The 12,756-nt window shown below is 38.9% G+C and overlaps 1 protein-coding gene across 1 annotated transcript; it reads right to left on the bottom strand.

The window, feature by feature from the left end:
* Window positions 1-26: 26 nt before the first annotated feature.
* On the bottom strand, window positions 27-8,224 carry cd36 (CD36 molecule (CD36 blood group)). Its single transcript, XM_028043684.1, has 12 exons — window positions 7,921-8,224; window positions 7,373-7,533; window positions 7,141-7,285; window positions 5,156-5,311; window positions 4,496-4,587; window positions 3,452-3,501; window positions 3,303-3,372; window positions 2,940-3,127; window positions 2,734-2,852; window positions 2,568-2,641; window positions 727-781; window positions 27-623 (listed from the first exon to the last, which is right to left on the bottom strand). The coding sequence occupies exons 1-12, from the start codon at window positions 8,041-8,043 to the stop codon at window positions 447-449; spliced, it is 1,410 nt and encodes a 469-aa protein (XP_027899485.1). The 5' UTR covers window positions 8,044-8,224; the 3' UTR covers window positions 27-446.
* Between the last annotated feature and the right edge of the window lie 4,532 nt (window positions 8,225-12,756).

The raw sequence follows: 12,756 nt of genomic DNA, 5'->3' as shown, positions 1-12,756 counted from the left end.
CATTAAATAAAACACAAGACAAGTCATGAAAACTCTTTTTCTGACTTTTATTCATTTTGAACACACGACCCTAGCAAAGTATATGCACATTTGCGCTTCTACCTTTCAGTCATAGGGTGTCAAATAAACCCATTTCTCTGCCTGGAGACATAAAGGGTTTACCTGACAGCTGAGGGAAGTTTCTGTTTCTCCCTCAGGAAATCCCTGATTCAGTTCGTGTTACAGTGTTTGAAATCAAAACAAGAATTGGCAAAGAAATTCAGCTCTCCTGAGCGGTTAAAAAAATCACAGTATTCCTCCCTTTTTCAAATAAAAGGAGATCTGACTTTATAAATAAGACAGAGACTGCAAAAAATTACAAGTCTATATCAAAAAGGGTTGATGTCGCCTGGCGGTTTGAATGCACTGTGGTTATATGCGCAACAAACTGGTTAACCTGCGATTTACTACGCAAACTCATTTTTGTTATGGCTCCTCCGCACAATACAGTAACCAAGAAGACACAGGATGAAGACGCCAATACCGACACCCAGGAGCACCTGCTGTATGATCTCCAACATCTGGATACGAGATATGAGCTCCTTCTTGAACATCTCGGCTGTTTCATCATCCAGTGTTGCTGTCTGTCCAAAAACAGAAAGGAAGATGATTGCTGATTCACATCACCTTCAGATTTGCCAAGTTACAGCCACAAACTTCAAAGTATGTTGTGCAAATTTCCTTTACCTCATTTAGCCAAACAAGAGGGAATATGGTGTAGTCCTTTACTTTCTTGAGCACTCTGCAAAGAAAAAGCTCATCGATTCATGTCCAGAGTATCATTTTTAAGAGTGCCTGTATACATTTTTGCTGTTTAAAAGAAACTCAAGACGTTCATTGCACTCAATTTTGCTGCTGCAGCAACTCTTATCTCCTAACGTGTAAAACCTTCTGAACCTGCCTCACTCTAAATGCCCCGTTCCTGCTTTTAGCATTACATTTTCCCCATCATTTCCCATCTGATTCACGAAGCAAACACATGCATCCTGTTTGGAAAGTGCAAGCAATTTTGCACTCTCTCCAAGTCAGATTGCAGCCGTCCTGGCACTGTCTCGCTGTGACCTGATCCAACAAACAGCAGGCGGAGAGAAAGAGATAAATGTTCTCTCACAGCAATGTACAAGGACAAGGTGCAGAGGCACGCCTTGAAACTGCCAGGAGGACAACAGTTGTGATTCTTGTGGGAATCGTGTTCTGGGTGAACACTTTGTAAAAGATGAGAATATTTTTGGAAAACTTTGTGTTTACTTAGGTGGTATTTTGTATTGTTGAATCTTGGATGCGTTGGAAATTAGAGAGGCACCGAGCCTTAAACCAGTCACTGCATTGGATTAGATTTAGTGGCCATCATTACTTCCGGACGAGGACGAAAAACCCAAATGAGAAGCATGAGTCAACCAGGAATGTCGGAACATTTAGAGCCCTGGCTAACGTAGGTTCCATTAACACCTTCAAGAACCGATCGTGAACGTAACTTTACTCTTTTTACACCCATTGGAAACATCTTGCTAAACTGCAGGCAAAACAGATTACTGGGCTTCCGCAGGGGGTAGTTTTTCTTAGAAAGGTTGATTCTATTTAGTAGGATAGCATAAGCACAAATCTTTTGCTTGGCTATGCGTCTTAAAGAGCTGGCCGCCAATTATACAGGATCAAAAGACTGGCTTTCACCTTTAGGAAGTCTGCACTAGGCATGGCAAGCCAAAATGGCAAGCATGGACTATCCTATGTCAAGGTTGACCTTAGCTACAACACAAGAAGTATGTCCGACTAGCTGATTTGAAATTAAAGAGGGAACAATGATACTGGAGTTTGAAAGCCTTCATCAACAGCATCCACTTGACAAGTTAGTCTCTCTACGTCTGTCAGTCTTTGCATGAACAGGAGGGGTTCAAGTGTCCTTTAGCATCATCTACTGTAATGTTGGCATTGATCCGGTATGGCAACGAAGGGCTTAGCCAAATATCAAAACCCTCAGTTTACAAGTTTGAGTACAACCCAAACCTGATTTATAGTGATAAGATATGGAATTTAATGAGATACCAGATAATAACACAACTAAAATTAGCATCCTATTTTGATTGGCAAGGTCAGCCTTGGCGATAAGGTGAAGAGTGAAGTTGAAATTTTCAAAGGAGTCAGTTGAAGTGGTGCCATTATCTGCTGAAAATCCCATTTGGAGGTTTTTGGAAGGGACAATTTTCTTTCTAGCCAAAATGTACCTCAGTATTTCCTTTTATCCTTATAAACTTGATACTCTGAGCCCTACAGACTGCAGTCTTGTTCATGCATTGTATTTCTGAGAATGATGGGTCCTAACAGGATATTTTTGATGCAAATATAGCATAATGCAAATTGTTTTTAGGATGATTATGTCAATACTGATAAGGTTGGTACACAAACTCATCTAGTGCCTCAGAGTGTTGTAAAGAAGAGGATTAGAAAAAAACTTCCCCAACTTCCTAGATACCAAACACAAAATTAAATCCTTTTCCAAAATTGTTGAAGAAAATAAAGGAACAACTCACGTGATGACTTTTGATGGTCCGTACATCATGTTCACTTGAATTCTCTTGGCAAAGTTCAGAGTAAACCCAGTGGTCTGGTGGGAAAACAAAAACAATCTCATCTTAAAATTATCCACGGATCTTCCAAAGACAAAACAAGAAAAGTTGATCAGTGACTTCCTCGTACAGGTTCAACATCCAGAAAGGTTTTGTGGTGCTCTTCATGGGGATTTAAGCCAATAACATCCGTCCGCAGTGATGGACTGCCATGCAGGAAGTGGGGCAGCGAGATATAAACAGGCCTCCCTGTTCAGAAACATAAAGCTAAATATTAAATGTCAGATTGAAATGAGATGGATTGACTGATTTTTGGTATTTTCTAAAGTAACTAACCTTGCTGACAGGTACTGATGTCCAGCACGCCGGCCAATGTGCAATTTTTGGTGGTCTTCATGTTTGAGCAGAAACATTTGTTGTCTGGATTGTCCAAAGGGGAGGCCAGAGTGGATGGGTGAAGTGAGTATCGGTACACATCGATTCCTTTCAGATTCATAGTACTCTCATAGCTGGCTGACACAGACCTGAAGTCACAAGAACCAGAGGGACTGTTCCAGATTCCACAACTATTTCAAACACAACTTCTCTGAAAAGTTCTGACCTAGTTGATTTGTGTGAGAGGAAAATGTACAAGTTCAGCCTGAATGCCAACATAACAGATTGGATGAGTGGCTCCAGCTACAGCAAGACACTAATCACCTGCAGATGTCCGAGGAGAAGAAAAAGAGCGGTTCCTTCTTGTTCACAAAGGGAGGGAAGGAGGAAGCATCTAAGAAAGAGCAGAAAGAAAATTTGGTCATAGAGATGCAACATGAAGTCTAGTTTTTGTTTTGACTGATGTAACATACCTGTCCCATTAAGCTTGTCACAGTATTCATCATTCCAGAAACCTAAACTCCTATGGCACAAAACAAATATATAAATTGTACATTTTTACTTATTTTTGTAATATAAGCTTATGTAAACTATTTTTATAACCGTCAGGTTTGACACAATTTACCTAACAATAACATACACCTATGTTGTTTGTTCGAAAATCAGGAAACTTCAACTATCAAATGTCTTTAATGGGATAAAATAGGGCTACGATCAACTCAAATCTAAAAATATACTGATCTGGATGTCTGTAGTTGCCTCCGTTGACAACAGGATTGCGCAATTGAACATTTAGAAAATACATTTGCTCAATGGAAACAAAAAATTACATTAAAAAAAACTTGTTTTTATATATATGTATTTTTTAAAAAGTACTACAATGTGGTGTTTCTTTTGGCAATGTTTGGCAATACTGCAGCGTCAACACCTTTTCCGCTTCCCACAAGTCACATGACCAACAGCCGGATGTTGACATTGACGCAAACCACGAAGAAGACAACCCTAAGTAGTTGAAGGATAATGGTGCGAGATGTTTTGGAATTACTTATCGTGTGAACAAACTTATTCACGTTTGATTTTAGTTACGATTTGTATTTAATTAAAACACTGCAACTGCGTTATTGTTGTTGTTTTTTTTTTCCACATTAACAGAATATCGACAAAAGTTTTGCGCATATTGGTAATATAAATCCAGCTATTCTGACCTAATTATTAGACTTCCTATGCAGAATTTGGTCTCAAACTCCAGCCCTCAGCAGCTCAACAGATGTAATGCACCTTTTATTTGGCTTCAGCACACCTGGCTCCAGTATTAGCTCATTAGCAGAGCTCTGTAGAGCTTGACTGCATGCTAGCGAGGCAGCTTTGCCATTTCATTCAACCGTGTAGGACAAGAACGAAAGGTTGCAGGAATGCCACTGGTGTAAAGTATGTGGCATCACTTTGGCTTGCACACTTTTGAGCAATTTTACACTGGACATTTCAGGAGATGGTAACCTTAAATTAAATAGACTGACCTGCTTCCTTTCCACATGTCGATCTTTCCCACTTTTGAGATGTCATCTTTCCCAGTGAAGACATCATAGGGGCCATCGTATGTTTGATTGTACTAGGAGAAGGGGGGGAAAAATCCATTAGTATTTTGTCTGCAATAAATAATTTAGCCTGCAGTGCCAAGAACCTGGAAAATTGCTTTCCAGAACCTACAAGTTATTTCTGACAACTTCATTGAAACTTGCGTGTTTATTTGCTGAAATTCATTAGATACTTTGCGAAAGCTAACATGTTCTTCGCTTAAATCTTAGCGACCAATTTTTAAGAAATCAACATTGTTATCTCAGAATGTAGTTGTCACATCTTTTCAAGAACTTGCCGATGACTTTCCCTGAACTTACAATGCACTTTCCAGAATTTGTCAGGAACACTCAGTGAAATTTTATTTGAACTGACCAAGTTATTTTTGTGGAAATTGCCAGGTATTTTTTCACCAAATGTTCTCTGAACTTGCCTGTTACTTTCTAGGAAGAACTTGGTCAGTTTCAGGAAAATAACTTGATTTCCAGCAGCGAATCAGCCAGTTTGACATCAAAGGAAAGTACAAGTTTTTAGGGAAAGTTGTTTGGAAACTAACAGTAGCTTTGCATTTTTTTTTTCTTATTTTCTAGATCTTTACTCACATCTAAGAAGAAGCCCACATCTCCTCTCAGTATGGGATCTGTGTATCCAAAAAGCAGCTCTTTGACTGTGCGGCGCTGAAATAAGGAAGAGTTGGTGGTCTTTATCAGCGTCTCCACGATTGAATGCAACTCTGTTGGAATCGCTGAATAAGCTCCCTGAAAAACAAACAAAATGACCCCAATTTGGAAAAGCAGTTCATAGAAACACATCTTGTTATACAAGGCGATACGTCTCACAAATATACACATTTTGATCCAGAGCTGTTGTGCACACAGAGGTATTTGTTCCCCTGAGAGATAAATCTGAAAATAATCTCCTTTTATGACTCTGATGCTTGAAGGGAACAAGCAGAGACTCCTGTTTATTATTTGAGGCTTATTAAAATTTGAAAAAGGGGCACGCTCTGTCAATAAAAACAAAAATTGACTGCATTGTTCAACTACGACCTCTGATTCATTAAAATGTACATGCAAGCAATTCAATGCTCTATTGGAGGACCAATTCACCACTAAAAACAGAGCAGAATATCTAGTTAAACTATTTTTGGATGGGATTAAAACCAGCTTAGGTTTGTTTTTGTTTGTTTTGTTTTGGGGTTGTTGTTTTTTTTTTCATTTTGGACAAAACCAGAACAGATAGGAAAATTAGCCAGAAAGCCTTTCTTGCAGGGAGCTTAATTGTGGGGAAAAAGAAGGTGAGGTGAGCTGAATAAAGCGTAACAAGGTCCACTCTGTGAGATGCAATAGATCAAAGAGCAGATGGATAACAAGGGTTCAAATTCGCTTTTAGATTAATAATTTAGTCCAACCCTCGTCTGTTCTGCTGAAGTTGTCGTCAATAAAAGCAGCTGGTGAAGATGAAGGATCAAAATCGATCCTCCCGCAGTTGTAAACACCTTCTGTTATTGAGTCAGCGACTGATCCTCAGCATGTTTGTCTTGCAAAACTAAGAATTCAATACTATTTGTATAAAATAAGCCAACCAATAACTAGCAGGGCTTGTTGTACGATTAGTTATTCTGCGGTTTTGACTGACAGCTATGGTGCCTCAGTCAGGTTTGTTAATTAAAGTATACAGCCCCCATTTTGTCCATATATTACTTAACCGTCTAAACAGTCATAAAATGGAAACGTTGAACCTTGTACTCTCAGAAACACAATTATTACTACATATTAAAGCTTTAAAGTTTTGTTTGCTCATGATACAAAATACACAGTTATTAGAACATCTGCACACTTACTGGTATCCATGCTTTCAATAGTTCTGTGTTCAAAGTGCGGCTCGTAATTTTGACCCAAAATGTTTGGACCACTGATACCATTTCTGTTCTGGTAGACACCGACTGACCCTTCAAAAAAATCCTTATATTTCAAAGATCAGAATGGAACATGCTTCATATGTGCTTCTTGAAAGGAAGCAGTTTGCATAGCAACAAGATAAACTTGAATCCTCTTGGCAACGTTTGTTGCGTTTCCAATTGATTTAAACATCTTGCCTAATGGTCCTACTTGTCTTTTTGTCTCAACTATATATTGTTGCACCCAAATAGTTCTGCGAAACACAAATAGTGCCACTGAAAAACAAAAAAACTTTAATCTTCTATGCTCCAAAGTCCCAAAAAAAGTGAGATTTTTAACGTCAATGGCCCTAATCCTCTTCCGTATATCAGAATTAACCATCAGAATTATATTTTAAAAAAATGACACAATTTCTGTGATTAAGCTTGTTATTTTTCCTTGGATGCTTCCAGCCTTTTCAACACACACCAAGAAGATAGTTGCTTTTTCAAAACTCTTTGTACACACACTGTCAGATGTCATAAAAGCCAGAAATCACCTCTAAAACGAGTGTTTGCAGACCAAAGCAGCCCGCCGCAAGTCGACACAGCTTGCTTTGGCGTTTCTTCTGACAGACTCCAAAATCAAAGAGGCATTGCATATTCGTGGCAGAGCTGCATAAAATTAGGAATAACAAACATACTTACAGCCACCGCCAGGTTGAGTGAGGTGATTTTGTCGTCTTCTGTTCCCACTGACATGGACGGCTCAAAGATGGCACCGTTTGGCAGCAGGAAGGTGACTGTGTGATTGAGGTGGAACGTGATGTTGTCTCTTGCGAGATATCTTGTCCTAAAAGTACAAATAGTCAGAAAACAGTTCTTCAAGTCCTCCTGAAGAGATTTGTTCAAAGACAGGGAGGTAATGAATAAAGCTCACATGTAGGTATATGGTCCTCTTTCTACCACTGCTGGTGTGGCGCCGTATTCCAGAACCTCCAGCGGATTCATCACATCGAAGAGCCAGAACTGCCGATACACCTTTGCCCCTGCAGCCACCCAGTTCTCGTACGCTGTCGTCCCTGGCTCAATGACGGCTTCCTGCACCCCGCAGACACACAGACAAGCTATTTTTAACATGCCTCAAGACTGCCAGCAGGTCAGCATCTCCACTGACACGTTAAAAAGAAAAAGGTGGATGCTCTCTTTTAAAGAGAATCGGATAGATGTCGCCTGAAGAAGCTCCTCTGAAACACTCGCAGATGGTGATCTTCAGATGGATCAGCTGTGCGGAAACTCCAGTCATATTTGGCTTGTTTTGCAGTTTGAAGCAGCTTTCAAAATAGCATACGCCTGATCTCTATTTTCTCCTGATTCACCTTGATCTCCACACACACACACTCACCCCCTCTCACACACACACACACTCTCTCTGACACGCTCTGTCACTCCCTACCCTCTAAGTCAGGGTGAAACTGAACTCCATACCGTCTCCACAGTCCCCTGAATGATGATGTCTCCCACGGGGAAGAGGATCCCTCCCAGGATGGCCACCAGTGCCCCAACCACGGCTCCGGCGATCAGCCCGCACCTTCTGTTACAGCAGCCCATGGCGGTGTGTGTTTCCCTCCTTCCTCTATGTGTGCCTCTCTCTTGGCTGCCTGTTCTCCTGTCTCTGTGTGTGGCGTGTGCTGCAGCTTGACTGCGTTTGTGTTCCAGGCAGCGGGAGGATAGCGGCACAGGCAGGGCTATACCATTGGAGAGGCTGATGGAGCCGCTGAGGCCAGGTAAAGGTGCACACACCCCCCTGGCTGAGGCCCAGGAAAACCCTTCATTTACACTATCTAATGGCTCGGTGAGTTCAAGGGTCACTCTAGGTATCAGACCAGGTGATAACAACCGTATCAGACTTTGTAGAAAGATTCAAAAGGGAAGAGTAGCTTGTCGACTTTGCTGATAATCAAAGACTTCATTGCTGACATTTAATTTTTGTACCTGCTGGAAATATACAGCTCTGGGGAAAAAAAATGAGAGCACTGCACTGAACCCCATTGAGAACTTCTTGGTTATTCCAACAAACATTGATTTCTGAACTCTTTCTGAGTTAAAACACCAGTATTGTTGTTTCTAAATGAATATGAACTAGTTTGCATTATTTGAGGTCTGAAAGCACTGCATCTTTTTCATTATTTTGACCATTTCTCATTTTCTGCAAATAAAAACTAAATTTGTGCTTGGGATTTTAGAGACATGTTGTCAGTAGCACATAGCATAAAAGAACAAAGTTCATTTTAACCTATAAAAAGTAAAATCAGATAAACTGATTGATTTAGGTGGTCTCTTAATTTTTCCGGAGCTGTATGTGCAGCCAAGCTTGTGGAGCCTTGTAATGATGTTTATCAGAAGTGTTAACATTCCCATTTTGGTAAGAAATTTAATACCCCTTATTTATAAAATATTATTACAAGAAGAAGCCATATTAAACTCAAAAGACATAAAAAGGATTATCATCTCTGCTTCCTGAGAGTGTAGCTATTAGCATGTAAAACATGAGACTGTAATGCAGCTTCAGGGTCTTCGGTCAGAGGCACCTTCAGATTCATTGTGAGACTGACTGCTTACAGAGATCAGTCCTGATATTTGGGATAAATGACATTTTGTTTTTTAATTGCACAATACGTCAAAGTATAGCACAGCTAGAATCCTACAAAGACATGTCCATCCACCTAAATTGACAGAAAACCGGAGCATTAATCAAAGAAGCAGTCAAGAGGGTGATGGTGACTCTTGAGGAGCTGCAAATATCAACAGCTCAGGTAGGATTGCCTGTATAATGAATACTTTACAAGGCATGATAAGACTTATCTTGTTCATTATTTATCCTATCTCTTGACCTTTATTTTTTTTTTTTTTTGCCTCCTGCCTCAGTTTACAACAGACTCTGGAAAATAAAAAGCCACTAAATGGATAATTAAATGTTCATTCTCTTGTGACAAAACCCCCTAACGATGACCGCGGTTCAGTCGTCTTATGAGTGATGATGAAGTGAAATGTGCTTTATGGTAATCCATCTTCTCTCCATCCTTATCAGGAAATTTTCCATTGAGAAATGATTGCACATGAGTTTTTGGAGCCTGATGAGAAGAAATGAAGTCCCGTGTTTGTGTGCACATGCTCGGCCAATAATGCTGATTCTGATTCTTGTAATGCTGTTGCAATCCACGTGGTTCCACTGTTTTTATTGCCTTCTATCTTTCAGCATAAATAATGGCTGGTTGTGCAACTCCTCTGTGCTTTCTTTATGTAAAACATAATAACTGGGCGACCGATTAAAACTTAAAGGCATATCTTTGCTTAAGTAAGACAGAGAGCTGACCTATCTTTCCCCATAATGCATCTGCATTGTGTGTTTTAGAGAGAAAGTAGACACATAATTGATCAAATGTTTTTTTTGCCAGTTGTAAATCCACGTTGCAATCGCCCATTTAACAAGAAACTAGCCCACAGCATCACAGAACCTCCACTGTAGCTAACAATGAGCATTAAGTTAAAATCCCAGCAGCATTTTGTTGAGTCCATTCATCAGTCATGTGCTCATGTCTTTCCCATTTTGAAGAGTGTCCAATTGCTATTTTCTCGAAAGTCTGAGGACGTCTTGAAGTCTAAATCACAAAAATTATTTAAGTAAAATTGATACGTTATAGTTATTAGGTGTGTAAATAGTAGTAAGTATGAGTTATTTAAATAAATGTAAATTTGGATTTTTCTTCTTCTTTTTTTGTATGATTATGCTGGAGCAATAAAAACCAAATTTATTTTCAGTGTTTTTACTTTTATAAGTCAATTTTATGCAGCCACTATTTACTGGCTCCTGGGCAAACACATGTAAGCATTCAATGACCACTAGAGGGCAGCATCATATTTCCCCTCTTCACTTTACCTCTGCTAAATCTCTGTTTCAACAAACAGCCTTGCAGATGGCATTAGTCGCACTTGACTGTATTATTTACTTTGCATACAAAATGTCAGCAGAGGAGACAGGACTTTCTTTTTCTTGATCTGCTTGATTATTGATCAGTCATCATTATTAGATCTTTTTCAGTACTATTGTGATGTTTACATTAAAACATAGTTGATTTATTGTTTACATATAGTGAGTTTAAGCAGTTCTGCACAAATGTGGCCAACAGTTTCTAAAGTTGTGCTTCAATCTGAGCTTCAGTTTGGACGGCCGCTGTGAAGTGGCTGGGAATGTCCACTGGAGGGCAGCACCACATTGTTTTTTTCACTGCTGCCTGGTGATTGTAGCTGAAAGCTCAGTTTGTTCAAACAGACAGCCTTGTTAAACAGTGTGAATCTCACCTGACTGACTCTCTTATTTGTCCTGCCAGCAAAGATTCCTCTTTGCCAGATTCAGTCCGTCTCCAGTGGACTGTGTAATTCATTGCTAATGTAACGCTCACAGAGTGAGCAACCTATGCTAAATTATAAACCAATTACTCTTATTGTCTATTTAAATCAGAGACAAATATTTTACCTTACCATTAAGTTATTTTTATCACTTCTAAACACAGCAGAAAGAGGAGCCAAGCTAATCAAACCTAATTTTCCTTGAGATTAAAAGAAGAGTTAGTGTAATCAATAATTAAATCTATCTTAAATCAAATTAAGATCTACTCACTAATGGTTAATAAAGTAAGAACAACAAAAACAATCACAGTGATGCTACACTAATGCTGAAATAGAGCCACAGATTAAACAGAAATCTTGTAGCTCAGCAACGAACCCTTAAAATGTTGTCTAACTTTTTAAAGTCTAAGATTTATCAAGAGTTTATCAGTCTCTTAAAGGGGCAGCACTGTTTATTTTCCAGGCATTTTCATTTTACTGCACAATCAATATTAGCCTTAGTTACAAAAAATGCTATATATCAAATATGACGGAAAAGAATTTTGAGTTTGTAATTTAACGCCTTAAAATTGGGCCTCTGTCTCTTTAAAAAACAAAACTCCTGCTCTTACCAAAACTCCACCTTCAGGAAGTTGTCACAACATAGCTTCTCTATGAGTTCAGTAGATGCGGATGTTCCACTAGATGTTTGCTAAATGCTGCTGGGCTAGTCTGAAGGAGCTGAGCGGGGGGTTCCAGGGAATGGCTGCTCTGTGGGTCGGAAGCTTGCTAGCTTGGAAACTGCAGTTCTGAGGAGGAGCTGCGCCTTGAAGGCGGGGCTAGGTCCACCCAGGTGTTTTGAACAGCTGAATGGTTGCCATGGAGATTAAAGAATTTCTCAAAACATGCATGAAAGAATCAAGGCAACAGTCCAAGTATGTTTTTAATGAGGCAATAACATTATAACATGATCTAAAGCTAAAAAACAAATTGTAAGTCAAGGTTATTATTTTGACAATTTTATATATATATATATATATATATATTAATGAATAATATAACTTTTAAATTCTAATAAAAAGGTTATTTTCTGTTGCAGTTTCACCCAACATGGCTATAGCTTCAAAAACAGTTGTGAGAACAAAATAAGATATGTTTTTCTGTAAGCAGAAGTAAGTTCTTTTGAATACAAATCCAGTTCGGTGTGTCCTCTGTTAGTACAGTAGATAAATGAGACTGTTCAATCTACAGCTGTATTTTGTCTTCCTGCAAACCTACAGGAGTTGTGTGTGTGGGCGTTTGTGTGTGTGTATGTATACATACAACAGAGGGAAAACACTCAACCAGTATATAACAAAAAGGTCAACGTGCCATATTTGCATTTCTTCTCATTTGGTCACATTTGAAATTAATACGATGCTTCAATTTTTCAGTGATCTCGACAGAAGAGTCTAGAAGTTAAACAGTAACAACCAGCGACTGTCAAAGCTGATTATTCATGCTTGACTTTAACATGTTAAATTATTTAAATCTAAAACAATGGTTGTTGTACAGTTTGATGCGTTTACAATCAGTCTACCATCACTGGTTAGATGTGTGGTTCCCATGGGAAGAATACATGATGGATGTGTTGGATAATAATTTACATTTAGTCAAACAGAGGCTGTGGAATTCAGAGAACTACAACTATATTGTATATTAATGTTACTGTGGTATTACTTATGTCAATAATTGTAACCCCTGATTCATATATTTACATAGAAAGTGGACATAAGCTTTAAAAATCTCTTTAAAAAGGAAATATGAGCTCTTTAGTGGCAATGCTTGAAGTATTGCAATCACGCTGTTTCCGGTTTTATCTTTCAACTTCAAAATAAAATGTAATTTCTAGCCAAGACCTGCTAACTTGGCAGTATAATATAAAAACCACAATAT

The sequence above is a fragment of the Xiphophorus couchianus genome, chromosome 17, assembly GCF_001444195.1.
Source record: "Xiphophorus couchianus chromosome 17, X_couchianus-1.0, whole genome shotgun sequence".
Lineage (NCBI taxonomy): Eukaryota > Metazoa > Chordata > Actinopteri > Cyprinodontiformes > Poeciliidae > Xiphophorus > Xiphophorus couchianus.
Note: the sequence above shows the minus strand (reverse complement) of the source record. Positions and strands in the feature narration are given on the sequence as shown.

Coding starts and splice junctions, on each gene's coding strand:
- cd36 (XM_028043684.1), bottom strand. CDS start 8,043: ATGGGCTGCTGTAACAGAAGGTGCGGGCTGATCGCCGGAGCCGTGGTT. Junction 7,286..7,372: donor AGAGGACCATATACCTACAT/GTGAGCTTTATT, acceptor TTGTACTTTTAG/GACAAGATATCTCGCAAGAG. Junction 2,642..2,733: donor CCTTTCTGGATGTTGAACCT/GTACGAGGAAGT, acceptor TTTTCCCACCAG/ACCACTGGGTTTACTCTGAA.